This window comes from Barbus barbus, assembly GCF_936440315.1.
Source record: "Barbus barbus genome assembly, chromosome: 19".
Lineage (NCBI taxonomy): Eukaryota > Metazoa > Chordata > Actinopteri > Cypriniformes > Cyprinidae > Barbus > Barbus barbus.
Genome location: NC_136747.1, coordinates 8765265 through 8781859, shown reverse-complemented (window position 1 = coordinate 8781859; position 16595 = coordinate 8765265). Strand labels below are relative to the sequence as shown.

Here is a 16595-nt window from a genome sequence, read left to right as displayed (position 1 = left end):
ACTTCATAATTCAAATAAATGCAGCCTTAGAGAGCATAAGAGACCTCTTTCAAAAACATGTAAAAAATCTTACCATCCCCAAACTTTTTTTGAACAGCAGTGTGCATCATGTTAGTATTTGTTGTACTGCATTCATTTTTATTTACATTTATTTTTCTTTTAAACTGCAAAAACCTTGTATTATAATATTACTGTATTTCAGTACCAAGACTCTATTGAGTATGACCTTTGAGAATGCTGAAAACCACTGAGAAAAATTCTCATTAGAATTTGGGGTCATAATGCAAAAACGTCACAATGCTATAATTATTCGTTTTAAAAATAGGCTTCAATTTCTGTATGTAAAATATAATCTTTGGGGTTAGGGGGGTGACCTTGACAGATTGAACCTCATGCACTCAATGGAATTCCTACTATAATCAACGTAACCTGTTTTTCTGTATATTGAGGCATCAATTTTTAGAAGACATGACCTTCCAAAGAACTTGAAGAGTTTTTATGCCGTTCACCCACCAACCAGCTCGACTTGATTTGTCCATTAATTAACCAAACAGTTTCAGATGAAGATTCAGAATTCATGATGATAAAAAAAAATAGGCCACACCGAATGGTGACATTGCGTTAGTCCAAAAACCTTTTTTCTGTTTTTGTGTCAAAAGAAAAGTAGCTTGAGTGATAATACTTTTTACTGGGCTGTTTGTTGTCTCTTTTTCATGCAGTAAACTCATGGGTTTGGGGATTGCGGGTGTGAGGGCAATTTTTATAAAGCTCTGGCACTCACATTTTGAGTTTCTTTTATGGTAGGACTCTCTTTTGGTTTCACAGACAACTGTCAAATTCATAAGTGCCTGGAGCTCTATGGAATTTAGTTAAGAGGCTTTCTCAGATTTGTTTCGCATTTATCTGATGTTAGAGTACACATTCGGCCCACAGATTTACAAATATAAAAGAGGGGTTGAGGTTATCCAGTAGAAGTGCTGAGTTTAAATATTGAAAGCTATTTTTTGTATAGTTGATGTAACTAACGTGTGATTAGTCACTAAAGGTAACACGGCCTCTACAAACATTACATTAGTACCGCAATCAGTACAAGGTGAGTTTTACAAACACATCTCAGTTTCTTCAAGGCCACAAAGTCCTATTTCAGTTAAAAATGTTTTTGAAACTCAGGCAGGGGTTTGATCTTTTTTCATTCAGTTTAAATTTTGATTGAATGGATAGTTCATTCAAAAATGAAAATTCTGTCACTATTTACTCACCCCGTTTTCTCTGTGCAAAACAGCCACATTGGTCCCTTCACTTCTCTTTCAAAAGCCTCGAAAATCAGTTGCCGGTAAATAGTGGTATGCTAAGCTACTATGCTAAATGATAATCTTATTGAAAATAATTGAAAACACAAACAATGGGAAAAGATGTTTCAGCCAAAGAAATCACTTTTGGGGTCCAAGGAGGGTCAGACTCTACAGGGGGAGGAAAACTGTACCAGCTTTGTTTCAGAAGGTAGCTTGAGTGTAGCTTGAGGACATGTTCCAGGCGAGTTCTTCTGACGTCAGCGAGTTCACGGATGTAGCATTAAGCTTTGTAAACACGCTAACCGAGCAAGCTACAGAAACAATAACGATAAGGACATTCTCCAATCAGAAACCGTGGGTGGACAGAACAATCCGTGCCGCGGTTAACACACGCACTGCCGCTTACAATGAGGCTCTTCTGTCTGGGAATACGAGCGAGTACAAAGCATCGTGCTATGCTCTCCGACGCGCAGTAAGAGCCGCCAAACACAGATACAGAGAGAGAATTGAGTCTCATTTCCAGCTCAACGACTCTCGACGTATGTGGCAGGGACTGAGGACCATCTGTGTCTTCGGAAACGAATCCTCCGCGGAGGTGAGAGCAGATCCGTTGCTGGCCGACGAGTTAAACATCTTCTACGGCCGCTTCGATGGCAACGGCGGCGGCGCGTCTCTGCCGACCAGCGCGTCAGGAAGCAGCAGGCAGAGCAGCGATGATCCTGTAATCACCGTGTCGGAGGATGAGGTTCGGAGGGCGCTAAAGAGAGTGAACATCAGGAAAGCAGCCGTACCTGATGGGATAACCGGCCGTGTTCTGAGGTCCTGCGCTGATCAGCTCGCTGGTTTGTTCACGTCTATCTTTAATGAGTCCCTTGCTACCTCCGTGGTTCCCACTTCATTCAAAAAATCCATTATTATCCCTGTGCCAAAGAACAATAAACCCTCTTGCCTGAATGACTATCGCCCAGTTGCCCTCACATCTATAGTCATGAAGGTTTTTGAGAGACTTGTAAAGAGCCACATTTGCTCCTCCATCCCTGATACTCTGGACCCTCTTCAGTTTGCCTATCGCCCAAATAGATCCACGGACGATGCCATTTCTCACGTCCTCCACTCTTCCCTCACACACATGGACAGCAACAATGGGAATTATGTAAGGCTGCTATTCATTGACTATAGCTCAGCTTTCAACACTATAGTCCCCATCAAGCTGGCATCTAAACTCACAGACCTCGGCCTAAACTCCTCACTCTGTGACTGGATTCAAGACTTCCTCACCGGCAGACCTCAAGTGGTGAAAGTTGGCCAGTTCACCTCAAACCCCATCACTCTGAACATAGGAGCCCCACAGGGCTGTGTCCTGAGTCCCCTGCTCTACTCTCTCTACACACATGACTGCGTGTCCTCTCACAGCTCCACATCTATTGTCAAATTCGCTGATGATACTGTGGTTCTGGGCCTCATCTCCAACAACGATGAGACCGCATACTTGGATGAGGTAGAGAGACTCACATCATGGTGCCAGGACAACTGTCTCTCTCTGAATGTGAGCAAAACTAAAGAGCTGATCATGGACTTTAGGAAGAGACAGCAGCAGTCCTACACTCCTCTTATGATCAGTGGGACCCCTGTGGAGAGGGTGAGTAGCTTCAAGTACCTCGGTGTAAACATCTCTGAGAACCTGACTTGGACTACACACATCCAAACACAGGTTAAGAAAGCCAGGCAAAGACTGTACCATCTGCGTCAGCTGAGGAAATTCAGGGTCTCACCAGCAATCCTGAAAACTTTCCATTCAGGGACCATAAAAACTGTATTGCATCTCAGTGTGGTATGGAAACAGCTCCAATCAGGACTGCAAAGCACTACAGAGAGTTGTGCGCTTAGCTGAGCGCATCTCAGGGTCTGCTCTCCCCTCTCTGCAGGACATCTACCTCAAACGCTGCAAAAATAGAGCTGTTAAAATCTTCAAGGACTCAAATCACCCTGGTAACCGTCTATTCACTTTGCTTCCATCTGGTAAGCGCTTCCGTAGCCTGATGGCAAAAACTGAGAGACTTAGGAGGAGCTTCTTCCCCCAGGCCATCAGGCTCCTAAACTCCAACTCTGTGTCATAACATCACTTGACTCCATGTAAATATCACCATATCAATAAGCTATTCATAATTTTTCTCCATGTAAATATCATATATCAATAAGCTATTCATAATTTTTCTCTACCTCATATTGCTGCTATTTAAATACCCTGTACAACTTTTGCACATTATTTTTGCACATTCCTCTTATTACTATTTAAGTCAACAACATACGGACCTGCACATTTATATTTATATTTTTTATCTTATCTTATCTTTTATTTTATTTTATTCTTTTATTTTATTTTTTCTACTTTTCTTTTTCTTAATATTTGTATTCTATATAATTGCACTGTCCTTGGAGCGGACCTGACCTACATTTCACTGCTGGTTATACTCTGTATAATTGTGTATGTGACAAATAAAAACTCTTGAATCTTGAATCTTGAATCTTGAAGAAGGGCAGAAGTCCTTAATTTAGTCAATTGCATTTTTGTGGAAATTATGGAAGTAAAATGGATTGTGAATGATGTTTCATGTTGACTTCCGCTTTCAAGTTGATATAGATGGCTTTGTTTGTTATATATTCACTCACTGTGAAGTTATGTTTATTAATGTCTCTGACTTGTGGGGCACAATCATAACCTTGAGCATTTGGAATATAAGCAGATATGCTAATGAAGTTGGTGGGAGTTAAGCTTGTTTTTTTTGTTTTTTTTCTCTTGTTGCCGTAGCAATGGGGCAAAGCAGCCTCCTGCACAGTGCCCTGGCTCCCCGGCTCCTCTAAAGTCATCACCAATAAGCCCTGGATACGACTTGCGCTCACCATGGCAACCACTGCACTTATCCTAGTCATGGCCGTGTTCAACATGGTGAGCATCACTACTACTTAATACCTGGTCTATCAGCTAGATTGGACTGCTTTTAAAATGACTGACATTTATTAGATTCAAATATAATGTGTTATTATTGAGCATGTTCAATAAGAGAAATATTCTGTGCTTGCTTTGGTTACAGTTATGCCAATATCGTGAGCAGCCCGCTGGCTTTATGGTTCAGTAATTCAGAGAACTCTTTAGAAATAAGGGTAATACTAAAATCTTGCTCTTGCCTAGTTTTTCAAACCTCTTGTGACCTAAAAGACCTATGTTAAAGAGGATATTTTCCCCAAATAATATTACAAAATATCACTACACTATTAAATCTCTGTTAGAAGCCCCAGTTTTGTGTATATAGAAAATAGGAGGGGACCAAGTACCAAACCCTGAAGAACCTCACAGATAGTTAATGTGATATAGACAGTTTAACTTCAAAAGTAATGTGAATAAAATACATGTGTGGTTGTACAGTTCAGCTCTTGTCATACCAAGCTTTGAAAGCTTAGATCAGGTGATTTACTTGGTCAAAGACTGCAACATAAGACATAAAGGCCAGTTACCTTCTTTGTTAAATGCTGCACAATTTTAATTTCTAGCGTACATAAACCTATTAGTATTTACAAAATATATTACGTGACACATTCATTTAGACAGTTGGCTGATAAATCAGTCACCAGTTTTTGGCCCTGTTGGAGGGCTTTAGCTGTGGAATCTGTGGTGGTTCACAGTAAATGGCAGAGCAGAATTAGTGTCAGCTGTCTGGTTGGATTCATCACTGCGCGGTTAGTGTCACAGTACTAGGGCTATGGTCCAGTATGGATCTAATGATGTTATCCCTGAGCTCAAGTGATTGGTTGTCCCTGTGGGAAAGAAACACAAGAGCAATGTGATTGAATACTTGGGTTTTTGGTTTCTCGCATCTACAATCAAATGTCACACTGTTCAGCTGGGCTTGTTAGAATTTTGATATTTTGTTCTCTTGCAGTGACAGCCATGCCTTTGTAATTGTGGCTTAAGTGTCAAAACATTCTTCGTCCACTGTATTTCTATAATAAACAAATTTATGTAGTCACATACACCACAGATCAACATGCTTCAAACATCTCAGCATCTTTTTAATTAAGTCCTGCACCAACTGGACAAAAACTGTATCCACAGAAACTTCTATTATGCCAAAATTGGCAATTGGTCATCTCTGCTTTTCCCATCTGCTTGCAGCTCATTGCTTTTTGTTGAATTTTGCACTTGTGTAAAAAAAACTTCTATGAAACATATTTGTTACAAAATGCAACAGATGTGTTTAGTTAAGAATGATGGTGTCTTTCCGCTGTAATGGTCCAAATTTTGTTTTCTCCATCTGTTTGGGTTTTAGTTCTTCTTAGATGGAGATGGGATGGTAGCATCACCTCCACTCAACATTTCCAACAGCAGTATGGCTGGTCCAAATGGTCAAACCACAGACTCCTCAAACAACAAGTTCTACTTGCCAGTAAGTTGCAACAAATCTTATCTCATGCCTTTTGCCCACAAATCTCGGTAATTTGCTTCTCAGAAAAGAGTGAACTGAATAACCTTTTATTTACACAGCCACATGAAAATATATTGTAAATCCTCTTGAGATGTTGGTTTAAAAATGTTTTTATTTGTATCTGTCTTTGACAGAACAGACTTGCAGTGAATTATGAGTGTCATGAGATAAACCAATTTGTCTCACGCTTGCATCAGTATATAATAAGTCACTTTATACTGTGCGTGATTATTTATGGCGACTCTGTAGTGACATTTCACAGTTGAAAAATAGACTGGAAAATATAGTTATGCACTGAGAGCTATATACTGTATGACTGTATATCTGTAGATCTCTATAGATATCAAGATGGTGGACAAAAACATCCTCAAGCCTTTTCCTAGAATGATACAGTACATTGGTTAGGAATAAAGACTCTTGGTGTATATGACTTTTTTCATTTCTTAGTAACATCTATTTTGTAATATTTGCTTCTGTTATGAAATACTTAGCATTTAAATCCAAGCTTCATAGTTCTCTTTTCATTGATACTAATTGGCCCTGTTGAATGTACAGATGTAACAGATGTGACATCTGACTGGCTGTCTCTGCCCCGGCAGTATTTCATTTACAGCTGCATTCTGGGATTGATCTCATGCTCCGTGTTCCTGAGGATAAACTATGAGCTGAAGATGATAATTATGCTTGGTGCTGTAGTGGGTTATAATATCATCATTCTTCAGACCCACGCCTCCATACTGGATGATTACAGCATGGCCCTCTACAAGACCAAGCAACCAAACCGGTACTGGACTCCCATATGCTCCCACATATAGTGGTCCCAAAAAGTTGTCATAAAAAATCTGTAGATTTATTTATTTGTAGATGACACTTATTTAATATTTCCATTGCACACACACAGTGCGTAAAATAATGAAGAATTGAACCACATAGATACATCTGGAAACTGTGTCGAGGCAATTTTGTCCAGTAGGTCTCTCAGTATCTTCAGGGATTATGAGTGACAGGTGCTGCTGCTGAGATGGCAGGCTTTGTTTGGATTAGTCTTTTCGGAGGACTTGACAGTCTATGACAAAAAAAAAAAAAACATTTTTAAACAACAGCCTATTGCATTTCTCTCATAATGATTTTTTCCTGTGGTATTATTCTTTATTTGTTTTTTTTTTTATTGTTTTTCCCCTTTCCTTGCCTTCATTAAGCATTTCTGAATGGATTAAGATTAAGCAATGTCAAATTGGCCTCTGCAACTGCCCGTGCAATATTATGACAGTTTATGCCTACACAACATGCCTATGATATAATGAATCTGAATATGGTTAGACCGACACAGTGTTGCTGAGAAGTCTGTATAGCCCATATCCTACTCTAGACACAATACTTTCATTTTTGTGTTCTCTTGACTTTTAAAATGTATGTTTCTGTCTGTTCCTCCTCAGCCCGGGTGTTCTTAAAGATTTGAAGACCATGGGCTCTGTGTCATTGTTCATTTTCTTCGTCACTCTGCTTGTGCTGGCCAGACAGGTGAGTCTCTTTCAGTCTGAAATCTTTAGCTTTAACACTGCTATCATACTTGCTCTTTGTTATTGAGGGGTTCATCTAAAGAGTTGTGCTGAATTATTTGTAGTGAGATCCACTGATCCACATGTGACAATTCAGAGGAATAGTGCACCCCAAAATGAAAATTTGCTGAAAATGTATTCATCCTCAAGCCATCCAAGATGTAGGTGAGTTTGTTTCTTCATCAGAACAGATTTGGAGAAATTTAGCATTACATCACTTGCTCACCAATGGATTCACTGCAATGAATGGGTGCCGTCAGAATGAGAATCCAAACATCTGATAAAAACAATGCAATAATCTACAAGTAATCCACACCGCTCCAGGCCATCAATTAACATCTTTTGAAGTGAAAAGCTCCATGTTTGTAAGAAACAAATTCATCATTAAAAAGTGAAAGTGATGTGAATCTTGAGAGAAATATGCACAGATCAAGCACCGTTTATAGGCAAAAACAGCCCAAAACAACTCTAAATGTGAGAGAACAACGGAGAATGGACTTTTTCACTGGAGGAAGGGTTATTATGGATTATGGACTGGTATTTTGGCCAGAAGTGATAATGCCTTGATGGATTTTTTTTTATTATAACTATGCAGCTTTTAATTTCTAAAGACCATGCAAACATGGATCTTTTCACTTCAAAAGATGTTAATTGATGGACTGGAGTGTTGTGGATTACTTGTGGATTATTGTGATGTTTTTATCAGCTGTTTGGACTCTCATTCTGACGGCACCCTTTCACTGCAGAGGATCCACTGGTGAGCAAGTGATGTAATGCTACATTTCTATAAATCATTTCCCATGAAGAAGCAAACTCATCTATATCTGTCAATTTTCATTTGTGAGTTAACTATTCCTTTAAGATTCACTAATTTGGAGATCTTGGAGGTACTTGGAGAGAAAAATCCCCCCACAGGAATTACAGCAGTGATGCATGAAGTTTTAGTCTCACCACTGAAATGACCATTTAAACTAATTTACTCAGCACACATAACACATTTTTATGGAAGAGTTAATAAAAGCCTTTGAACAAAAAGAAAAGCATCACATTTCTACTTTTTACATCTCCAGAATGCATTACCATTGTAAGTGCATCATTATTGTGTCGTATTTGGCACAATGAGCTTAATTTAAGTAGCACTTTCCTTCCCTAACTTTCCTAATTAAAGGTATTCAGTTGATTCAATTGTAAAAGATCCCCAAATGTTAATCCAATGACATTTTAATAAAAGATGTTAGTCTAATTTTAGAAACAGTCACATCTTACCTTAAAATGTGAACTTTTCAGAAGTCATTTTACAATGAAGCTCAAAGTTTTGTGACAGCACAAATATGTTTCCAGTTTCTTTGGCTTCAGTTATTATCAGCACTCATCAGCCTCTGGCTGCACAATACCATAAAGCTTTCCTGCAAAAAAGCATTTAATAAAAACCACTATTAGAAATTGTTTTTCCACAGTACAATATGGAGAGAATTGTATGTTTTTCAGTCTGTATTGAAACCTTTTCAGTATCTCTACAAGTCGGCCGTGGGTCAGACTTGATTTTTTTCACTGTGTGCTTTTGATTCTGTTGCGAGAGACTATTTGTCCCTAGATAGGCCTGTCTGATGAACTCTGTATTTGAAATGTGCAGTTAGGTGAATTCATTTATAAGTAATGCAGTGTTCGGGTTGATCAGGTGATAGGTAAGCTGAGGACTGATTTTTCTCCAAAGCGATGAACCAGACAAAAATACGTAAAAGCAAATATAGACTGAGTGAGAAAGAGTATCAGTGCATACTTAATGCCTTTCAAGGTGCCATTTCCACCGTTTTAATGAAATCTTTTTCATGATGAATGTCTGCTGGAACACAAAGCTACAACTCAGAGAAAATTGAAGCAATTTTTCATGATAGCAGCCCTTTATGCAAGAAAAATCCATAAAAATATAAGATGAACTGTCCTTGTGTGCTTTTGATTCTGCTTTCTTTGTCATCTTGAAAGCCACATACGGTGATCAGATGTGTACCATCTCTTTACCTCTGTGTCCTCTTGTAACAGAATGAATATTACTGTAGGTTAGACTTCCTGTGGAGGAACAAGTTTAAGAAGGAGTGTGAGGAGATTGAGACCATGGAGAACCTGAACCGTGTGCTTTTGGAGAACGTACTTCCTGCCCATGTGGCAGAACATTTCCTGGGGCGAAACTGGAAAAATGAAGTGAGTGGCATCCAAATGTCTGAAAACACCTGTCAAAATGCTTCTTTTTGTGTCTTTATCACCAGATACAGTATATTTGTGTATGCTGTATTTTCGACAGGATCTTTACCATCAGTCATACGATCTGGTGTGTGTGATGTTCGCCTCCATCCCAGACTTCAAGGAATTTTACACAGAGTCTGACGTTAATAAGGAGGGATTGGAGTGTCTCCGGCTCCTTAATGAGATTATAGCAGATTTTGATGAGGTAAGCTCACAGACACATCCCTATGCTGATTTCAGATGCTGTGGAAAGCTACACTAAAGTAATTGTGAAGATATAAACCTTCTTACCATCTGCGAAAACTTGATCCTTACCCTGAGGCCTGCCTTAAAAATATTACTGACATACTGCCAGATAAGCAATTGATATTATGTAATGTACGCCTGCTCAGGTCCTTTGGATAGTTTTAAACAGAATATTTCATAAATGATCTAAAAATAGCACTTTAGGTTAAAAGTTGCATAGAGAAAAATTATGTCTTTGAAAAAAAGAGTCTTTGTGGTATCAGCAGTTTCAGATAAATCCACCCATAAATGACACATACAAATAAAATGAACTCTGGCTGCTTTACGTGACGATTAGACGGTCTCTTCCAGTTTAGGTGGGCGGTTCTTGGCTAGAATAAGCAGAAAAGTGGATCGGACTAGTCAAAAGTCTGGTTTCTGAGATAAGAGCAATTATGTAATACTTACTTTAATAGCAGAACTAAGTTCTAGTTTAAAAGCTTGACGTAGTAACAGTAAAAAGGGGGGCAGGTCCTGATGATAATAAAATCTAAATTCTGGCATCAAAACCCCAAGACTCTGAAAATGATTCCTCATAGCACTGGCAGAAGCCACCACAGTCCTAACAAAGGATCAAATAATGGCCACGTATTTTTACTTATATAAATTAAATCACACTAGTTTTCATGTTCTTTTGATTCTTTTTAAAGGCTGCTGATACAAATCTAGACAGAGCGAGCTGATCAAGCAAGTCCTAGCAATCACATCATTTGGTGCATGGCACAAGCTGATTGGCCTCTGATGATTCTGCAGCCAATAAGATTGCTTGTTTAACATTTAAATAGTCTGGTTCAGTGTTCGCGCTAAGATGGTCTTTCAGCACTTTAGAGTTCCTCTAAAACCCTCCACCTCCCCTAGCACCACCTGTCTAGTTCTTGTACGGGATTTATTTATGCACATTTTTGCAGCAGCAGCGTATATTACATGCTCACAGCAGTGTGTCTGTGTGCCTACGGTCTTAAAAATAAAGGTCACAAAGGGGCGTTTTCACAGCAGGGTCATAGAAGAACCATTTTGGGTTCCCCAAAGAACCTTTCACAGTGAGCAGTTCTTAAGAGGGGCCAGCGGATTCCCATTTGCCACAAGTTAGTATGATTGTTTAGGGTCTTCATGAAATGTCTGCAATATACTGTGGTTAAAATTACTTAATGGACATGTAAATCAACACCCTTTTTACCTTGTCATAAACAGCTCTGTTCACAGTGACCCATTTCGGTGCATGTCTCTTTAAATGATAATGAGCTACTGCTCACCCCACCCCTCTCTTCTTTTCTTTTGTGTATTCGGTGGCAAGTTACCGTCAAAAAACAAAACTAATTCACTGTTTCCTCACTGGCTCTGATGTCGGGAGAAAATTAAGACTGGTTTATTCACTTTTACATCCAACGTTGCTACAGCTGCTTGAGCGCAGAGAAAGTGGCGGACAACTTACAACTGGCCGAGGGCGGAAATATGCTAATACAGGACAGTCTGCCAGCAGTCGTGGGCTTGATAATTGAAACTGTTTAGGTTTTTGGGGGATTCAAAAAAAAAAAAGAAGTGAATAGATTTTTCTCTTCGTGGGGTGGTTGTGTTCACACATTGCTAAGACACATTTATATGGAAACACCAAGTAAAAGTGAATTTTGCATCCTTTTAAAAAAGCCATTTGTTCTTAGTGTGAAGAATATTGTAATGATCTGAAGAACTTTTTTCCACTATAAAGAACCTTCTGCATAGTTGTAAGGTTCCATGGATGTTAAAGGGAAAGTCACCCAAAATTGAAAATTCTGTCATTAATTACTCACCCTCATGTCGTTCTAAACCCATAAGACCTTTGTTCATCTTCAGAACACAAATTAAGATATTTTTGATGAAATTTCTTTTTGAAATTGATGAAACAAGAACATCTAAAATAGTCCATGTGACATCAGTGGTTCAACTGTATTTTATGAAGCTATGAGGATACTTTTTGTGCACAAAAAAAACTAAAATGATGACTTTTGTTTAGCAATTCTTCTCCTCCACGGCACCCTAGCACCATTTTGGAGAGTATCACAACACATGCGCGTAGATTACGCAGAGAGGAAAGCACGCGCATGCGTTGTGATACTCTCCATAATGAAGGCAGAGGGCGACTCGGGGAAGAAGAATTATTGGATAAACTCGTAATTTTGTTTTTTTGCACACAAAAATTATTCTCATAGCTTCATAAAATTACGGTTGAAACACTGATGTCACATGGACTATTTTGTCGATATTCTTGGTACCTTTCTGGACCTTGAACGTGGTAGTTCCCTTGCTGTGTATGGAGGTTCAGAAAGCTCTCGGATTTCATCCTAAATATCTTTTACGAGATAAAAGAAATTTAAAATTTTATCAAAATATCATTTACGAGTCCTACAAGTTTGAAACGACATGAGGGTGAGTAATTAATAACAGAATTAAAATTTTTGGTGAACTTACCCTTTAAAGGTTCTTCAGAAAACCACTGATGCCGATAAAGTGTAGAATGGGCAGTATGAAGTCTATACTCGCTATGCAGCTGAAGCAACATCAGATCTCGTCTGCCGAGATCAAATACATTAACATCTCTTCTTCATTCTTTTGTTTACAACAGTTACTGTCAAAACCCAAATTCAGTGGCGTGGAGAAGATCAAAACGATTGGCAGCACATACATGGCTGCAACGGGGCTGAATGTGACCCCTGGACCAGAGTGCGCGCAGGTACAAATTTGAGCTCTTGTGTTCAGTCCCAAATTATAATTCTCATAACGATTACACTGGATTGAGTCTCATTAGACCTATTGTAGGACCTGCCTGTGGTGCTGAGAGCTTGATTTGTGCTTCTTGCTTGAGAGTCTCAGGGTCCGTGTTGGGTAGTAACTAGTAGTGAAACAAATTACTAATAAGATTTCAATAATATTACCATCCATAAAACAGCTTAGTTAGATACTTTTGATGCCTCAACCCCGCTGATTTGAAATCCAACAATCAAATAATTCCTAGATTTATTTGTATAATTTTCCCGACTCGCACATGCATGTGAAGTCTCCAGTACAGCAGGCAAGCTTGGAATATAGAAAAGCTTACATTCAACAGATATAAATATTGCATTATATTGATTTTGTCAGCGAAAAAAGAAGATCTGAACACTGTTGTGTAAGCTGTGGCTTTACTTTACTCTGGCATTACATCCCACCCCCATCCCTCTGATCAGCATGTGGTACATTATACTGCTATAATTAAACATCTAAGAAAATGAAACGGTTTCTTACAAACTTATGTGATTTGATAAAATACATAATGAAATATTATCGTATATGGTTTACGGAGAAATTACAATTAGCTTCAAGCTACACATGACAGTTAATGAGATAAATACAACACTTCTACTTGAATGTCACTAGTAATCACCACTGAGTGTGGACTTCTGAGTGCGATCCAATGTGGATTTTGGTCAAATGATGAGGCAGAAATATGTTGTTAGTAATATTCTAGAAGATTTTATGTGGAAGATACACAGTTACAACTTCTGTGGGGCGTGAAGAAAAAGTAATGTAACTAGTAGTGTAACTAATTACTGTTGGCAGAAAGTAATAAGTAAAGTAGCAATATTACTTTTGAAAGGAGTAACTAGTAATGAGTAATATATTACATTATTTGAGTAACTAGCCCAACACTGCTCAGGGTGTAGTCAGTACTGAAATCTGTGCATTGATAGTGCCCTGTTCATATTCTGAAGGACCACGACCGGCAGTACATGCACATTGGAACAATGGTGGAGTTTGCGTTTGCTTTGGTGGGGAAGCTTGATGTCATCAACAAACATTCCTTTAATGACTTCAAGCTGCGAGTGGGTAAGCAGAGCCCGTCAGCACTTTTACACCCAGCAACATTTTGTTTGCCTTTCCTAATTGGCAGAGAGTCTCATGTGGTACAGACTTTATCACACATTCAGGATGTGTCAAATGTTTCTGGCTTTTCTCTCGCCAGGAATAAACCACGGCCCAGTAATTGCAGGAGTAATCGGAGCACAGAAACCACAGTACGATATCTGGGGGAACACTGTGAATGTAGCCAGTAGGATGGAAAGCACAGGGGTGCTTGGGAAAATACAGGTCGATCCTTGTTCTGACCTACTTACTTCACATGCCTGCTGAGTTATTTATGGGTTTTTCAGTGGATCACATCTAGTGTGCTTTCTTCCACAGGTCACCGAGGAGACGAGTCGGATCTTGCAGATGTTGGGCTACATGTGTTCCTGTCGAGGGATCATCAATGTGAAGGGCAAAGGGGATCTCAAAACCTTCTTTGTTCACACTGAGATGACACGATCCTTATCACAAGGGAATGTAATGCCTTGAACCTCAGTCACACACCAGATTAAAACATGTACAGTTCAATATAACGTTGGCCTATTGTAGCGGAGCTCTACAGCGTTCTGTTTGCACCACATACACTAGATTATTTACATTGCTTTATAAGTAATGGATGGCTCAGAGGCTCTGTGTAACCCAGACTTGTAATTGTGTGTTGCTCAATCCATAATTTAAAGCAGCAGAGATTTTGTAAAATAAAGACAATTAAAAAAAGGTGGCCATGTTTTGATGCTATCATTTTGTTATCCATTAAAATTTATATATAAATGTGAAAGTCTCTGTCTATGAATTTTAAATAGGCTTCATACGAAAGTCTTAAAACTACATAAAAAAAATTAATAGAAACTAGTCATTGGAAAAATGTACTTCATTGATAATGCTATAATTATATATATATATATATATATATATATATATATATATATATATACAGTATATACACACACACACACACTATTATATATATATAATTATAATACTATTAATAATATACTTTCATAATAATGAGAATTTGGGCTGTTTGGAGGAAACAACTTAATGTATTAATATTCATTAATATTAGTGCTATTGAAAGATTAATCACAAACAAAAAAGTTTTTGTTTACAATATATGTGTGTATAATGTGTATATTTATTATGTATATATAAATACACACATACATGTATATATTTAAATATTAATCATTTATATATAAATATAAACTTTTTCTTATATACATGCATGAGAGTATATTTATATAAACATAATAAATATACACAGTTTACACACATATTAAGACTAATTAATATAAATTATTTTAAAATATTAATAAATTAATAGTGCAGCGCATAATTTCTTATTTTTACTCTCTTTTTTGGCATGAATTATGACATGAGCATGTTGACAGACTGTTTTTTTAATCACCCTGTAACAAAAAACATTCATGTGATTAATACATATATTGTATGGATGTTAGTAACAATCTGCTGTGCTTGTAGCATCAGACATTGGTTTTGACATTGACTGTAATGTGCAGTGACAGATGTGGCCAGATGTAAGAGACACATTTAGACGGGTGTCACAGATCCATAACCTTCCTCCACGGTCCAGCTGATCCCATTCTTACTGTAGAAATCAGAACGAATGTGAGCAACACGAGCAAAGCTCCTCTCCGAGTCGTGCTGCAGCGGTGAAAATCGGCTATACACAGATGAGGACAGAACAGGTGCTGGTCTAGATGATTCCTAAGATGGGAAGTTGAGATGAAATGTATTGGGATCTAGTTCCTCTAGAGAGCATTGTTAAAAAAAGAACAACACACAATGCATGGACTGCCGCCGAGCTGACATGGATGGATCTCTGTGGAGTTTGGGGAAAAATTGCACCTCACTGAAGATATCCAGGCCCCGGGATTTGGCGTGTTTTCTGTCATCACGGTGGAGTTTGTTATCATAGTCCTCAGTGCTCTGATGTAAGCAGAGGGCCTATAGTACGAGACAAACAGACAGATTTAGCTTTAGAAAAACGTATTTGGTCTACAGTGTATGTTTAGACATTAACATATATATGAATGTCATTACTAGCATTTATAAAAATATAAATACAACTAAATAAAAAATCTTAAATTGTAAAACTACATTTTAACTATATATACTAATAGGCATACATTTGTTTGCAAATGCCACAAGGATTGATATTTTATATCTAATGAAGGGTTTTTACAGAACCCATGTGGTGAAAATGAAGTTTTTAACATTGTTTATGTCTCTCTGGTGTTTTTAATATGCCTAAAGAAGAAGAACAATTCCAGTAAAACTTTGTTTTTAATAGCATGACAAAATGACAAAGAAAAGCAATTAGTACATGGACAAAGAAGCATTGTACAGCTAAATTTTGCTACTAAATTATTTATTAATTTACTGTTTCATTGTTTTATTTAGCTACATTTTAAAACATGATTAAAACAAACAGCTTTAAATGTCTATTGTAGATTTTTACAATCACTTAGGACACATTTCTTAATAGATAGGTCCCTATTTCAAAACTCAACCAACATCTAGATTGGCACATTGCATGCAGGTCTCAAATCAACTCATTCTTCCATAACACTAGCAAAGTCACCCAGCAAGTGCTCTGTCACTTATAAAACAATGACCTAAAAAACCCCACTAATAACAGGTGGCATTATACAATGCTTTCTTTTGTTACATTTCTTTACAAAACACATATATGACACTCTCTACTGTTAGAATTCACTGCAGTGTATATTTCATGGTCATGTTTACATTACAAAACTATTACTAAGGTGTCCCTTTCTGTAGAGATGGTAATAAAATTGAAAGACTACGTCAACTACATCTAATTGTTTTGCTAGTATTTCATTTTTAGATTTAGA

General features: G+C 37.9%; 1 protein-coding gene across 1 annotated transcript in view; it reads left to right on the top strand.

Moving 5' to 3' along the window:
* LOC306884875 (adenylate cyclase type 2-like) overlaps positions 1 to 14491 on the top strand; it is a 69545-nt gene extending 55054 nt beyond the window's left edge. The window contains exons 16-25 of the mRNA XM_079441103.1: positions 4102 to 4239; positions 5618 to 5734; positions 6373 to 6557; positions 7210 to 7294; positions 9373 to 9531; positions 9632 to 9778; positions 12458 to 12565; positions 13584 to 13698; positions 13835 to 13959; positions 14053 to 14491. Coding sequence (XP_079297229.1) covers positions 4102 to 4239; positions 5618 to 5734; positions 6373 to 6557; positions 7210 to 7294; positions 9373 to 9531; positions 9632 to 9778; positions 12458 to 12565; positions 13584 to 13698; positions 13835 to 13959; positions 14053 to 14205 — 1332 coding nt within the window. The 3' untranslated portion in view covers positions 14206 to 14491. The remainder of the gene's footprint in view (positions 1 to 4101; positions 4240 to 5617; positions 5735 to 6372; positions 6558 to 7209; positions 7295 to 9372; positions 9532 to 9631; positions 9779 to 12457; positions 12566 to 13583; positions 13699 to 13834; positions 13960 to 14052) is intronic.
* Positions 14492 to 16595: the final 2104 nt, after the last annotated feature.